Source organism: Mustela putorius, unplaced genomic scaffold (assembly GCF_011764305.1).
Source record: "Mustela putorius furo isolate JIRA1106 unplaced genomic scaffold, ASM1176430v1.1 tig00003875_pilon_pilon_pilon, whole genome shotgun sequence".
Classification (NCBI taxonomy): domain Eukaryota; kingdom Metazoa; phylum Chordata; class Mammalia; order Carnivora; family Mustelidae; genus Mustela; species Mustela putorius.
Window position 1 is genome coordinate 4,114,699 of NW_025422026.1, and position 16,175 is coordinate 4,130,873.

General features: G+C 49.7%; 1 protein-coding gene across 2 annotated transcripts in view; it reads left to right on the forward strand.

Moving 5' to 3' along the window:
* HOMER2 (homer scaffold protein 2) overlaps nucleotides 1–16,175 on the forward strand; it is an 82,729-nt gene that overhangs the window by 39,216 nt on the left and 27,338 nt on the right. For both annotated transcript variants that reach the window (XM_004763668.3, XM_045067245.1), the window contains exon 2: nucleotides 7,039–7,195. In XM_004763668.3, the coding sequence (XP_004763725.1) occupies nucleotides 7,039–7,195 (157 nt within the window). The remainder of the gene's footprint in view (nucleotides 1–7,038; nucleotides 7,196–16,175) is intronic.

Genomic DNA, 16,175 nt, shown 5'->3' on the forward strand with positions numbered 1-16,175 from the left:
TAATCAGCTGGGTTAATCTGGGCAGTTTGGGGGCAGGTAGAAATAACTTTGATAGACTGGGTCCGCCCTGACTCACTTGGCAGGGCTCAGACCAGGCGTGGAGACAGACTTCTGGCCAGGTGCAGGTGCAGGTGCAGGCTTTCCCCGGAGAGTTGCTAACCCCTTGTTGTAACAGGGTATGTGGGGCGACTCCCGTGCCCCCCATGGATAAGAAGCACCACCTACACCATGTGCTCAGTTCCTCGGGCTTCTAACTTGGTTGTTCTGTTCCATTAATTTACTTCTTTGCTCGATAACCCCCTGTTTCACGTGCTGGACTCTACAGTTAAGTATTTCATTATCCGACAGGGCTGAATTTCACTGCTCTCCATTTTCAGAATTTTCCTGGCTGTCTTCGTGGGGCGAGTTTCCCACATGAATAGCCCTGTCTTGGTTCTCAAGATACTCCTGCTGATGCTGTGACAAATGTACGGATTAGTTTAGGGGTACTTGACTTTTTTTTTGTTTAAGGACTGAATTTATTTATTTGAAAGAGAGAGAGAGAGAACACACATAGAGGAAAGTGAGAGGGAGAAGCAGGTTCCCCGCTGAGCAGAGAGCCCGATGCGGGGCTCGATCCAGGACCCTGAGATTATGACCTGAGCTGAAGGCAGAGGCTTAACCCACTGAGCCCCCCAGGCACCCCAAAAGTATTTGATATCTTTATATTGACTTTTCCTATTTAAGAACAGAATGTGTTTTATTTATTAAAGTCTGCTTTTCTGTGCCTTTAGAAATTCTCTCCAGAAATTCTTTTTTTTAATTATTATTATTTTTATTTATTTGAGTGAGAGAGAGCATGAGAGGGGAGAAGGTCAGAGGGAGAAGCAGACTCCCCATGGAGCTGGGAGCCCGATGCGGGACTCGATCCCGGGACTCCGGGATCATGACCTGAGCCGAAGGCAGTCGTCCAACCAACTGAGCCACCCAGGCGCCCCTCTCTCCAGAAATTCTTGTCTTGATGTTTTTGAGGCAGATCTTGCACACTTCTATAGATTTCTAGAAATGGTATCTTTCTGTTTGCTGCTCTCTAAGGGATCTTTAAAAATCTGTTACATCACCTGCAAGGTTGTTTGCATCTAGAAGAAGGCTGTTGAGTTTATTTTTTGTTAATCTTGTAACTAGCCATCTTACTGAACTTTATTACTCATGCTCACTTTTTCAGTTGATTTTCCTGGGCACTGTAGGTGTGGCGGTCACATTAGCTGCAAATAACAGTAGCCTCATTCTGTTCTATTTATTACGGGGGTTGGTATGCAAGGAGAGCCATAACACAGTCATGAGTTCGAGTCTCGGATGGAGAATGTACTAGACGGACCTTCTGTCCATCTTTCCTTTGTTATCCACTCTGGGTCCTCGTCTTTGGAGGCTTGACCCTGTCTGCGAAGGGCCTTATTTTTTTGTTTGTTTGTTTAAAGATTTTATTTATTTATTTGTCAGAGAGAGAGAGAGCGAGAGAGCCCACACAAGCAGGCAGAGTGGCAGGCAGAGGCGGAGAGAGAAGTAGGCTCCTTGCCGAGCAAGGAGCCCAATGCGGGACTCGATCCCAGGACCCTGGGATCATGACTGGAGCCGAAGAAAGAGACTTAACCAACTGAGCCACCCAGGCATCCCTGTGAAGGGCCTTATTAACCACCCCGGTTAATAACCAGGTTAATAACCAACTGGCTCAGAGCCAGGAGAGCCTACACTGCTGGTACCTGTGACAGACACTCAGTCCAGGGTCCGTGTCCTGGGGCGCAGATGGGACATTTTAGGAGGCCGTGACTGCATGTGAAGGACGAAGAGGAGGTCTTCCGACCGGCAAAGAGGGTGGGATGTTTAGGATCAAGACAGGGCATGTGCGGGGGCACCTGGAAATGCTGACAGGTGAGGAGCAGGGCCAGGCGGTCCGGGCTGGGGGGACATTCTAACACACCTGGAGTGTGTCCGATGGGGGCTAGAGCCAGGGAAGGTCTTTGCGACAGTTGGGGGGAGGGGGTGGGGTGGGGGGGTGCGTGCCTTACCTTAATCTGTCGAGCTTGGTGGTGAGCGTTTCTCTTGGTGCTGAGTGTTGGATGTTTGGAGGGGTTTGAGACCCGAGATAGATAAACTAGCCAGGGCTTCCTGTGAGACCATGAAACACTGTTTAAATAGCTGCAAAATAATGTCTGGATGGTTTGGTTTTCATTCAAGTCAAGCAGAAGTAGGAATAATAAGAATGGTGAGGTTTCACAGACCCGTATCCGAAAAAGCGTGGAGCTGAGCATTGCTGTGGCAAGTGGAGGGTGATGATAAATTAAAACATCATTTTTCTTTTTATTTTTTCCCCTGCAAAAATTAGTCCTGCCAGTTCTTTGCAGAATTCTCTTACACGGAGCCAGAAACCGTTTAGAGCAGGAGTGGTGTCTCTGCTGAGTGGGTTTCATATTCCAAACATACATATGTTGCACAGAGTGTCTAATTATTCTCGGGGACAATTACTGTCAGGTTCCAAAATGTGTTCAATGAGCAGCAATTGGTGTTTATTCAACTCTAAAAAGACTGTGCGAGGGAACAGTGGGTTATATTGTCTGCCTAAAGCAACGTTTCGCCATCCGGAAACATCTGCTTTCTATTTAAAGCATTGAAGAAGGAATGGGAGTATTTTTGAAATCCACTCCCTAAGCATCGAACAGCAAAGAAAAGAGAATAAAATTGGGTATGAAGGTAGTTTCTGTTCTCTGATACACACTCTCTTCAGCTTTTCCCTGCTGAGAGGGAAAGGCGGTCTCCTGAGTTGGAAAGTTCTGCTTCTCTTGAATTTTTCTATTTATACTGATTTGCACACTTATTGGAACTGACTCCTGTGTCCTAGTTCCAGCACTTCTGCTTTTCCAGGTGAGGCAAGATGATCTCTCAGAGCTGGGAATCTGCGTTTCTGAATTTGGGGGCGAGGTTTATAGACTTCTCTGATTTTGCCCATCCCGATGTCAGGATTTGTGATATGTAGTAGACTTTCTATGACGGTCAAGGTATTAGTTCTCTTTTACTGAGTAATAAATTGCCACCACCTTAGCAGCTTAAAACAAAAGACTCTGGGTCCAGAGTCTGGGCGTGGCTTAGCTGTGTCCTCTGCTTCTGGGTCTCTTAGGAAGTATCTTTAAGGTGTCAAAGAGGGGTGGGGGTCTCAGGAGAGATCTGATCCCCAAGTTTCCAAGTGGTTTGTTGGAAGAATTTCAGTTCCCCAGGGGGTGTTGGGCGAAGGGCCTCAGTTTAGGGCCTCAGTTTCCCTCTGGCTGTTGGCTGGAGGCCACTCTCAGTTCCTGCAAATGTGGGTCCCCCCAGCATGGCAACACACCTCACCAAAGCCATCAAGAGAGTCAGGAGAATCTGCTAGCAAGACACACCTCACAATCTCGTGTAGCTTACTTGCGCAATGACATCCCATCACCTTTGCTGTACTCTTTTGTTTAAAACAAGCCACAGGTCCCTCCGCCACCACCATCCTCAAGCTCGGGGCGAGAAGGGGGATTCCATAGGGAGTAATTACTAGGAGGTGGGGATCACTGAGAACCACATCAGAAGCTGTGTCTTACAGAAAGCTATTCTTTCCAAAAGAGTGGAGCATAATGCTTAAGAGGAAGGGGACCATGTCCCTTGGACCTGCTTTCGCGTCTCAAATCTGTCACTGACTGTATAACCCAAGGCAGGTCCTTGGCCTCTCTGAGACCCCATTTCGTCACCTGCACACCTCCCACAAAGGATCTTTATGATCCTAGAGGAGAGGTCACGTGTAAAACATGGCAGGTGGAAGGAGTCAGTAAATACTGACTTTTTTAATCCTTTCTTCCTTTTCTTTAAACACCATTAGATTTGTGAATTTTAGAAGAATTCATTAGAACTCCCCACTGGCCTCAGACGCGGTTATTCTTGTGGAAATCTCAGTCCTGTGGGCAGTTTCCTGGGTTCAAGGCTGCGATCACACTGGCCCCAGCTTGCCCAGGACTGAGGAATGAGGTCTCTGGTCTCCCCCATGCTTGTCCTCAGCAGGGGTGTGGGACTCCCCGCACCTCTCCCCTTGCAGAGGCCTGACCACGGGACACCCGGGCTGCAGCCACGGACGTTGTGGCCAGCTGGGTCCACGGTCCTTCCTCTTCTGACATCCTTGCATTTCTGGCCAGGGTCCCCAGGGGGGGCCCACCATAGCTTTGGTCCATCCCCAGAGCCCAGCCGGCAGGTCTGGAGATGGGGACGTCTTCATGTCCCTGTGCTCAACTTGACCTGAATCACACCTCACAGGTGACTCTTGACTTTGGCTTATCCCCGGTCAGGAAGCCTCCCTGTCCTTCCTGCCTGGTCTCTGGTCTCCCTGCTCCCCTCACTTCCTCTGTCCTGCCGGGCTCAGGGACACAGAGTGCTTGAAGTCAGTGATGGCTTGGCCACACGGCCTTCCCGCGCCCCCCCCATCTCTACCCAGAGCACTTCTGCCTCCGCACGCTTTGCACCCCCAAAATCCTGTCCTCGGTATCAGGTATCACCATAGTCCCCTTCAGGCTGTGGGAGGAAGATCTGGAATCATTCAAAGCTCGTAGTGTCTTTGCGGAGGAGGCGAGATGCTGGCCATAGGCTCACTTCTTCCGTCTTTTGTCTAGATCACCTGTTAATGTCTCATTGTGGGTTTCTCCGCAGCTTCTCTGAGGATCAGAATCACCCGGAGCTCTTATTAAAAACGGAGCTCCCCAGGCTGGTCCCTGGAGAGCCAAGTTCCTGCGGGGCGGGGGTGGGAGGCGGTGGCGAGCAGGTTGGGGCCCAGAAACTTGCTTTTTATGAAGTGCTCAGCTAATTTCCGTCAGAGGTTTAGGAAACACTGGTCTGGAGGCGCTAAAGCCCAGACCCAGTCCCTCTTGCTCAGTGTGGAGGACGTGAGTGCGGGTGAGAGAGCCGGGCCCCTGCCCCAGCCGCCGGGGCTCCTGCCTGACCCGGTGCCCCTCCCCCGCTCGTTAGTGCTCCGTGGGAGGGAGGCAGAGAGACTTGTGCACAACGCAATTATTATTTTTTTTAATTGAGGAATAATTAGCGTATAACATCACGTTAGTTTTAAGTACACAGCATGATTCGGTGTTTGTATACATTGCAGAATTCCTCTAAAACTCTCTCCTGCGGTTACTGTCCTTCCAACCGTCGCCTCCTCTCGCATCTGCAGGATTCCGTGTGAGCAGGCGTTTTCCTTTCCGGTGCTGTACTTCGATGATTAGCAAAATATGGTGCCTGGGCTGGTGGTAACACAGCTGGGGAGCCCAGATGCCAGACTTCCCCGCGGGGACTTGACAAAGAACGCGGCTGTCGTGGGCACACAGGCTCCCCCGCAGGCTGGCCCTCCTGGTGACGACCGATGCGGGAAACTGCAGCAAGAATGTTCTTTTTGTCTCTAAGTCCTGTCACCCCGTGGCTGGGAGGGTGTCAGTTGAGGCTCGGGAGGGTGGGTACACTTAACCACGGTTGAGGAAAGACAGACGTCCGAGTGATCCACGTTCCCGGAAGGGCTTGTCCTCCTCTGGAATCTAGAAGGGAGATTTCGGGGGGCAAGAAATGCTTCCATTGGTTCTTCTGGAAAGCTGGCCTCTTGAACCCATTGCATTGAGTTAGCACAAGTAGCATGCCTTTGGCTTTTGTTCTCCTGGAAGAGCGGTCATGGAAACGGGTCTGCAGCCACGACTGATGGTTGATGCTGATGTTTATGGCGATAGTATTCTTTGCAGGAGGCTCAAATAGTAAATTGCTTTTCTAGGAAGACGATTCTCTTCTAAAAGAGCTTTCTTTCCAGTAATGAGCCTCGTCTAGGCAGAACAGGTTCAAAGACTGCTTTGCCTAAAACCTCTCCATCTGGAGACCAGAACACTTGAAATTCACTTTCTCCCTTTGATTTTTTTTTTTTTTTATATCCACTGAGTGTCCTATATTTTATGCCACCCCTTTGGACACTGTAAGGATGTTAAAAATTAATGTGTTTTGAGTTACTTTTTGGTTTTGTTTTTATCTCTAATAAATGCTCATTAAATCTCATGAACATGATACTTCAACAGAAATATCACCAAGTTAACAACAGCAACAAGTAGATTTGAGGCATCTCATGAACAGTGGGGCCACTTTTACCTGCTGGGAGCTGCTTCCCGCCCCCCACACCCCGCCGCCCCTGTGTGATCATATTTGGAACACTTAAAGGATTTTTTGAGCCAGTTTGCCCAAAAACCCTTTCTTTAAAATTAAGTCTATTTTGTAATGAGTTTGTGTCTCCTTTTACATTACTTTGTGAGGTCGATAGCTTACAGAATGAAATGCTGTGGCATCGGTTTCAGATTTTTATCCATCTGCTTTATTTCTTGATCCTTTATTGTCAAGATCAAAACAGTTCCCCACTTTCCAGAAAGAAACCTGGATCCTGTGTCCATCTGGTTGACAGTCATGTTAAGGATTTACAGGAGCCAAAGAGCAACAACCCTACAGAGGCAAGAATAGCAAAAGGGAAGGATTTCCTGAGTTAAGCTCCTGAACCTCCAAAGATTTCTAAGTTGGGACCATAAAACCTTAAGGCTCCGTCCATTACGAACGAACGCGTCTTGGGTAAGATGCTGCGAATTTGAGAATGACTTACTAGAAATATAATAGGAAGTTGCACATGGATTGCAAATCCTAAAATTGTGGCAGGATCCTCCAAAAGAAATGCATCACAGCATCCCGAGTGTGCCGGCGGGATGTCAGACAGGACCGGGACGCTTGGCAGGAAGCGAGGACTCGGGACCCGCATGTAGAGCGAGTCGCTCCTTGCCAGTCGCCCACAGCCCATGGGGGGTGGGTTTCCGTGACTCCCGTGCCGGCCTCTCTCCTTCCCCCTGGTCTTAGTTTACTTGTCCTCCTGTATATGCATCTCTTCCAATAAGCCGTTGAGATCTTTGGGGACCGCAGGAGGTGGGGCGAGACGTCCTAAATGACTTGCGAAATCCTGCTCTGACCCTCACGCGCCCTCCTCTCCTCCCGCAGAGAACAGCCCATCTTCACCACGCGGGCGCACGTCTTCCAGATCGACCCCAGCACCAAGAAGAACTGGGTGCCGGCGAGCAAGCAGGCGGTCACCGTTTCCTACTTCTACGATGTCACCAGGAACAGCTATCGCATCATCAGCGTGGATGGAGCCAAGGTACCACCCGGAGGCCAGTGTCACCATTCCCAGTCCCTGCCTTGTCAGCAAGAACCATAGGATACGGGGGTGCCCCGGGGGCTCAGTCCGTTAAGTGTCTGACTCTTGGTTTTGGCTCATGTTGTGATCTCGGGGTCCTGGAATCGAGCTCCGCCTTGGGCTCTGTGCTCAGAGCAGAGTCTGCTTCAGATTCTCCCTCCCTCTCTCTCTCTCTCAAACAAATAAGTAAAATCTTAGGAAAAAATGTCACTACGCTATGTTTCAAAGTGGAGGGAAAGGATGCACCCAATTCCTGCCACGTTACACAGGTGTTCCTGTTACAGTCATGACGCTGGTCTAAGCCACACCCTGCCTTTTTTTTTTTTTTTTCCATTTAAAACAGATTGCATGGAGCACTGGGTGTGGTGCAAAAATAATGAATACTGTTATGCTGAAAATAAATAAAAAATAAATTTAAAAAAATTATGGCAAATGAGGGGAAAAAAAAGAAGATTATTTCCCTGTTACCACGTTGTCTTCGTAACTAGCATTTTAATGCTTGTGTAACAGTTCCACCAAGGGCCTGCATTCTTCTTAATCTCTCCCTTTATGGTTGCCTATGTTCATGGCTTCCAGTTTTTTCCTGGTCTAGATAATGAGCATCTTTATAAAACAAGTTCTCCCACTCATTCATCATGTACCTATTACTTTCTTTTGGGTAGTTCCTTAGGTTCGATTCCTGGAGGAAATACGGTAGGCTGAGATAGTAACCATTGATTCATGGCATGTGACCACTGTGACCAGATTGCTTTCTGCAGAGTCCGTTCTTCTAGTGTGCATGAGAATGCTGGCATATTGCACACGTCCTAGCAATTATAACTAGATAGGTGTTAGATCTAGTCTGGTTTTTATGTTATCATTCCTAGCGATCGAATTTGATTAAAAGATTTTGGAGAATTTCTTGAAATACCTTTTTCCCCAGGTATTTGTATTATTCTGCTGTCTTCCTTGATATTTTTGCCACGTTGCTATGGCGGCAGGGTAAAGAAGGGATAGCAACAGAAGTATCGCCAAGTTAACAGAAAAAAAAGTAGATTTGAGGCTTTATGATTTCTTTTCTGTCTTTAGGCAGTGTTCATCCCACTGGACAGTTTTACAATTTCCATTATCTGCTGTCACCCTAAACTCAGTGTATCTGGGGCACCCAGGTATCTCAGTCAGTGGGGTGTGTGACTCTTGATCTTGGGATCGTGAGTTCAAGCACCATTTTGGAGGTAGTTTACTTAGAATAATTAGGTAAATCAACAAAGTCACTTATAAAAGAAGAAAATGAAATTCACTGTATTTGAAGCAGAATTCCCCTATTTTCCCTCTAAACCGCTTCCCCATTTTCATTCCCTATCAATTTAGGTTGGAAAAAAAAAAAGAAAAAAAGCACAAATTCATTCCCTTTTTAGTTGGTCAGAGAGTCTGCTTTTGAAGGGCCTCACATTTATGCCTAGTATTTTAAGACCATAACTTGTCCTGAAAGTCTTTTTTTTTTTTTTAGGATTTTTTATTTCTTTATTTGACAGATCACAAGTAGGCAGAGAGGCAGGCAGAGAGAGAGGGGTAAGCAGGCTTCCAGCTGAGCAGAGAGCCTGATGCGGGGCTGGATCCCAGGACCCTGGGATCATGACCTGAGCCGAAGGCAGAGGTTTTTTTGTTTTTGTTTTTGTTTTTTTTTTTAAAGATTTTATTTATTTATTTGACAGACAGAAATCACAAGTAGGCAGAGAGAGAGAGGAGGAAGCAGGCTCCCCGCTTAGCAGAGAGCCCGATGCGGGGCTCGATCCCAGGACCCTGGGATCATGACCTGAGCCGAAGGCAGAGGCTTTAACCCACTGAGCCACCCAGGCACCCCTGTTTTTGTTTTTTTAAAGATTTTATTTATTTATTTGTCAGAGAGAGAGTGAGTGAGAGCGAGCACAGGCAGACAGAGTGGCAGGCAGAGGCAGAGGGAGAAGCAGGCTCCCTGCGGGGCAAGGAGCCTGATGTGGGACTCGATCGCAGGACGCTGGGATCAGGACCTGAGCCGAAGGCAGCCGCTTAACCAACTGAGCCACCCAGGCGTCCCTGAAGGCAGAGATTTTAACCCACTGAACCGTCAGGCGCCCCAAGTCTTTTTTTTTAATTGGAGTATGACTAGCCTGCAGTGTTGTCTGGGTTTCAGGCGCACCATGTGTTGGACAGTTCCGTCCCTCACGCGGTGCTCCTCGCGAGAAGGGTAGTCACTGTCGGTCACCAACAGACACTTTTACAGGATTATGGGCTGTTTTCCCTATGCTGTACTTCTCGTCCCCACGACTCATTTATTTATCTTATACCCGGAAGTTCACCCCTCTCAGGGGCCCTTACAGATTTCCTCCTTCCCTCCCAACCTGCCTCCCCTCTGACAACCGTCGGTTTGTTCTGTTTTTTGTTGGTTCGTTTATTTTGGGGATTCCACAAATGAGTGAAATCAGATGGCATTTGTCTTTGACTTGCTCCCTGTAGCCTGACTCCTTCTAGGTCCATCCGCGCGATCATAGGTGGGGAGAGCTCCTTCCCCCAGCCTGAGGGATGCTCTGTTGTGTGCATATGCCAGCGCCCTTGGCCCGTTCATCGGGGATGAACACTGGGCTGCTTCCGCACCTACTTTGGTGACTGTAGATAATGCCCGGGAAACGCAAGGGTGCGTATCTTTTTAAATTAGTGTTTTCATTTTCTTTGGGTAAATACCCAATAGTGGATGACTGGATCGTAGGGTAATTTTATTTTTGATTTTTTGAGGAAGCTCTGACTGTTTTCCACAAGGGCTGCACCAGTTTACGTTCCCACCAGCAGTGCCTGAGGGTTCCCTTTCCTCCACATCCTCGCCAACATCTGTTATTTCTTGTCTTTTTTTTCTTTTCTTTTCTTTTTTTTTTTTTTTTTTTTTTTAAGACTTATTTATTTGAGGAGCGCCTCGGTGGCTCAGTCGTTCAGTGTCTGCCTTCAGCTCAGGTCATGATCCCAGAGTCATGGGATCGAGCCCCACCTCAGGCACCCTGCTTAGCGGGGAGCCTGTTTCCCTCTCCTGCTCCTTCTTGCTTGTGTTCCTTCTCTCGCTCTCTCTGTCACAAATCAATAAAATCATTAAGAAAAGATTTATTTATTTGAGAGCGAGAGAAGTCCCAGCAAAGGGGGAGAACCCCAAGCAGACTCCCCACTGAGCACAGAGCCTGATGGGGGGCTCCATCCCATAACCCTGAGATCACGACCCAAGCTGAAACCAAGAGTCAGGCGCTTACCAGACTGCGCCACCCAGACGCCCCTCTTGTCTTTTCAGTCCTGGCTGTTGTGACAGGTGTGAGGTGCTGTCTCACTGTGGTTTTAATTTGCATTTCGCTAAGGAGGAGGGATGTTGAGCACCTTTTGTTTGCTCAGAATTTTCGTAGCCTTCTTTTTTTTTTTTTTTTAACATTTTATTTATTTATTTGACAGGCAGAGATCACAAGCAGGCAGAGAGAGAGGGGAAGCAGGCCCCCTGCAGAGCAGAGAGCCCGATGCGGGGCTCGTTCCCAGAACTCCGGGATCATGACTGGAGCCAAAGGCAGAGGCTTTAACCCACTGAGCCACCCAGGCGCCCCTTTTTGTAGCCTTCTGACCGGCTCCCCTCTCCTGCCTGAAGCCTGCCCCACCCTCTGCCTGTAGGCCAGAAGCCCTCGGAAGCAGGGGACTGGGGGTTTGAGCAGGGGAATGGGGCCTGGTGGATGCTTCTTGCTCCTCAGAGCCCCCAAAGCAGAGAAGCCTCCATTGGAATGTCCTCGAGGGAAGTTGGGAGAGCCTCGTCTCCTCCTGATCTCCTGACGAGGCTTCTTGTCCTAAGACAGAATCCCTCCTTTCAGTTGCGTTCTCTCAGCAGAGCGAAAACTGCGGATGACGTTGGTCGGGCGCCTCAATCCTGTCTTTTCCTTCCAGTTGTCACAACCCTTCCTCCTACGGAGGAAGGGAGCCCAGAAGTTTTCATTTCACAGTTGAGGTCGAGGACAGGCAGTCACCCAGCCCAGTTTCGCACGGCCTGTGAGGCTTGGCAGGCCGGCGCCTGTGGTCAGACCCCGGGACTCCAACTGCCCAGCGCTTGGGTTGCAGCAGGCTGGCCCCGGCCGGTAGAGCAGCGCATCCTGACACGATGTCACGCGAGCCGCGTGTCTTCTTCCGTGTTTGGATGGCCGCAGCTGGTGTGGCAAAGATATCTAAAGACTGGCAGGGGCTGGTTCTCTCCTTTAAGCAAACAGGAGGAGGAGACAGGACAGGGTTCTGCTGAGCACACGTGGCAGTGCCTGGCACCCAGGAGGTAGGCAGTTGTGTTTGATGAGTGAATATCTGCAAGGTGCCTTTATTATTATTATTATTATTATTGTCGTTGTTATTGTTGTTATGGTTATTATATTATTGTCGTTATTGTTATTATTTTTCTATTCTATTATTATTATTATCTCTGTTATTGTTATTATTATTGTTGTTGTTGTTATTATTTTCTTCTATTCTATTATTATTATTACCTCTTCCCTTCTCTGGGCTTCTGAGCTGGCATCGCCGCGCCTCGTGCCGGGATGTTCTGCTAGGGGTGGTGAATCAGGCTGACCTGCTTCCTTTTATCTGCTGTCACTTCATCTGCTGTCCTCGAGCTGGGTTTGCATGGGTGTCGGTGAAGTTATCCAAGGATACATTGGGCTTAAATACAGATAAAATGACTTGCTTTGAGAAAGTGCTTTTAGTCCTCTTAGCTGGGCTTTTAGTGATTTGTCCAAGTGTCAGCCGCTCTCTCCTCCAGCTCTGCGGCTCCTGAAGGCTGCGGCGGTGCGGTGGCGTGCGAGCCAAACCAGGCAGCTAAGAGAAATCAGATGGGGGGGGGTGTGGAGGGGAGGGGGGCTGACTCCGAAGCTGTGGAACAGAGCCAGCTCAGGGTTGGCTTGGGGGACCTGTCGATTTAGGGAGTCACTTGCAGAGTGGGAACCTGGCCGCAGGACACCACTGGAATTCAGAGATGGTTGTGGTGGCGAGTGTCCAGTGCAGGTGTGTCGGTGGGAGGAGCCGCTGGAGGCGGGGTGAGGAAGGGACCTAGGGCACAGGCTGGCTGACTTCTGGGCAGATGAACGGACCCTCCTTCTCTTGTGAGACAAGAGAATAAGGGGCGCCGGCCGGGGTCGGGAACTAAATCACAGGCTGGGGGACACCTCCCCACTGACTCATTTGCGCGTGGGTGACAGAAAGGGAGCAGTGAGCTGGGCAGTTGTTTGGGGGTCTGGGATCCTTGCTCGGAGCGGGCACGGGGGGCATCTGCGGAGCGTCTGCCGCCAATGGGACCCACCCGCTGAAGTCCCGCGAACGAGCCAGATGGGTGCCTCGCAGTACGGGTTTGCCTCCTGAGATAAACAGCACCCTGTGCGAGTTAATGCTTCCCACAGCAGAAAATGTCACCTGAGACACAGAGTAAATTGCATCTCTCTGAACTTTCCCAGAGTCAGCACTTGAGTTTTTGAGTAAATTATATACATTCTGGCATGCGGTGGTCCTTCTGGCAGCTGAAAGCAGAGCCCAGATAATGGCAATTGAAAGGCACTGGAGAGGGGGGCCTGGGCGGCTCAGTCAGTTCAGCCTCTGCCTTCAGCTCGGGTCATGATCCCAGGGTCCTGGGATCGAGCCCCACGTAGGCTGCTTCTCCCTCTCGCTCTGTCTGCTGCTCCCCCTGCTTGTGCTCTCTCTCTGTCGTATAAACAAAATCTTAAAAAGAAAGAAAGGCAGGCATCAGGAAACGACAGGAAGGGAGGAAGGAAGGAAACCATCGAAACCATAGAAACACCGTGAACACAAGGGACTAAAATTCCAGAGACGTGAGGACCGCTCAGAGATGACGATGACAATGGCAGTTGGCAGCTCTTTTCTGCCGTGAGCGTTGGCCAGGCCAGGCTGCAGGTGGACGCTGCTGGGGGAGGAGAGAAGCCCCCGGGGCAGGGAACAGTGGGGGCCAGAGGGTCTTTAGGCTGGCTTCCCCACTAGATGCGGCTGAACGGCAGGTGTGTGTGGGTCTACAGGGACAGGCTGAATGTCGCTGCGGGTCCTATTTACAGTGCTTAGAACGAAGGCCTCCCCAAGGGGTCTGGAAGGGAACAGCAAAGACCCGAGAGCCCCAGAGACAGCGGGGACGGGGAGTCTCGCGGCGGGGGGGGGGGGGGGCGTCTCTGTACCCTCCTCCCCTGGGAAGGGCACTCGCCGGTGCGGCAGGAGGTAGAGGCTGAAAATCCATGCTCGACTCCCGGGAAAAGCAGAGCAGGAGGGACTTGGGAGCTAGAATGAGAGGCTGGGGAGCGAGTGGCCCAGACACACGGCCAGCTTCTCCTGCTGAGGTTTGCCCGATTTGGAAGTTAAAATTTGGAAGGCCTCAGAGCAAAGCTGGGGACGTCTGACAAACAGAACTGAATCTCCTGAAGCATCTCGGGGAAGTGGAGATAGAGACCGGCCAGGCTCCCCGTGGAAAGCCCTAGAGGGCCTGCCCTGAGGCAGAGGCAGAGGGAACCTCACCAGACCGGAAATGGGGCCCTGACACAGCTCCGTCCCAGAGCGAAATAAGGATATCTTGGATTCCTACCTGCCCAGCAGACAAGGGAGGACACGTCCTGTGTAGGCGACAGTATCCCGTGGAACCCTAACCAGTCCTTTCATACCCTTTTCCCACCATACGGTGAAAAAGCCTGGACACCCAGAGACGCAAGACCATCGGCCTAGAGTCAAGAGAAGCAAAACCCAGATAGTAGAACCAGGTTCCGGCACAATCCAGACGTCAGAGTCAGCATCGAGCATTTCGGAAGAACCATGATTATTATCTTCAAGGAAACAGAGGGGGAAATGGACAAAGTAGATGACAGGAAGGATAGCCCCCAAAGACTTAGACATTTTTTTTTTTTAAAGAATCAAATGAACATTCTAGAACTAAAAAAAATGCAGAGTCTAAAATTGAGTTACAGTGACTCAGTTTAGCAGCAGATGGGTTCTGTCAGGAGCCGGGATTAATGAACTGGGGGACAGACCGATAGAACATATATCCAGATTGAAACAGAGAGAACCAAGAATCAGGGTGATAAGAACCGGTAGGAACGTGAACTGTGTTGGGCGCACTCAGGAGGTCTAGCATATGTGTACTTGGAGCCCCAGAGGAGAGCAGAGAAGACGGAGCAGAAGCGGTGTTCTTAGAATGGGTGAGAATTTTCCAGAAAAAAAAAAAAAGAAAGAAAGAAAGAAAATTGAGTCTACAGGTTTGAGAAGCTAAATGAACCCCCAGCAGGATACAGATTCAGCTCTTGAAGCCTGTTTGTCCTTGCTCTGTAAGTAGTACATACTTTATATTCCTTTTAACCACTTACTAGCTCTGTGACCTTGAACGTGTCATTTGACTTTGTTGAGCCTCAGTTTTCCCATCTGTAAAAATGGGGATGAGAAAGAAGATGGTGTGAAAAAGTGCCTTGGGAATTATTATACTGCAAAGAAATACCAGGGGTCCTCGCCTCTGTTGTTCCAGCCTGACTGACCCTGGGACAGCGTGTTTGGGGCGAGCTCGGGAGGTGTGTCCTGTACTCCGCTCAGCCTCTGTCCTCTGCTTTTCAAGAGGGCTTTGGGGAGGGGTTTTGGAGGCTGACTTAGAGGCATAGGAGCACAAAGATCTAGAAAGAATCAGGATTCTGAATGGGTCTGGTGATTGCTTCACCCTCCCAGAATTCTGGTAATTGGGAGGTGACCGGGGTTGGCTTTCTGGGATCACGTGATCCACTCTGATCCAGCGCCCCGCCACACACCTGCCCTCAGCCTGCTCTGATTGCACCATATCAGTCCCGCCTGGGGCTGAGCCAGACCCCAGCCAACCTCTGAGGTCCCAGAAGCATTTCTTCATGCTCGCTCCTGGTTTAGGTCTGCATTTTCCATGCCCCACTCCTCTGCCCCCATCTCTGATAGTGTCGGGTGACAGCAGGCAGAGCTCTGGACCCGCTCTGCTTGCATCGCTATCTGAAAAATGCTTGGTCACGTGTCTTCACTCGCGGGAACTGTGGTGTTCTAGGAGTTATGATGGTCAAAGGGAAAGGATGGGGAGTTCAGTGGAGGCGTCCATGGTGCAGAATGAGAAGCATGTTGTACAGAAATTCCAAATGCAGGTTTCTGAGTCTTTTCTCTAGGCTCTGCTCCTTACCAGGTCATTTCCCCTGTGACATGGAGGGGATAGTCCCACCGCACATGTCACACGAGCTGATGGAAGTAAACCATTCAAGACATGCTCAATACGTAGCAATTGCTGTTCTTCGTATTAACTTCCAGAGTTATTTTGGCAAATAAACAAGGTTTGTACTTGAGCTAATGCCTCCTTAGAAAACTCAGTAGGGGGCGGGGCGCCTGGGGAGCTCAGACGTTAAGCGTCCGCCTTCAGCTCAGGTCATGATCGAATCCTGGGATCGAATCCTGAGGAGCCTGCTTCTCCCTCTCCATCTGCCTCTCCCCCTGCCCGTGCTCACTCTCTCATGCTCTCGCTCTCTCTCAAATAAATAAAATCTTTAAAAAAGAGAAAGAGAAAGCTCAGTAGGCATTCATACACACATAGCGATGATACCTCTGTTTCTAGAGGCGACTCTGACTCCCTGTTTGGGTCTCCTTATTAGTTAAAGCAAGAATCTGTGGCCAGAAGGTCCGTCCTTCAGCGAAATAATCGGCTGACGTTCCCACCATGGAAAGGGAGGTCATGCTCGTCAGCGTTTTCTTTTCCCTGTTTTATCAGTAATGAGTGGAGCTGACTGTCGAGAACGCACATTCCCTTAATAAGGAAAACTGCTAGTAGAGTCATCCTTTAGCATTCTTACAGGCACACCGCAGAGATACGTGGGTTCAGTTCCAGACCAAGGCAATAAAGCCAGTGTCACGATTAAGCACGTTACGTGAGCCGTGTGGTTTCCCACAG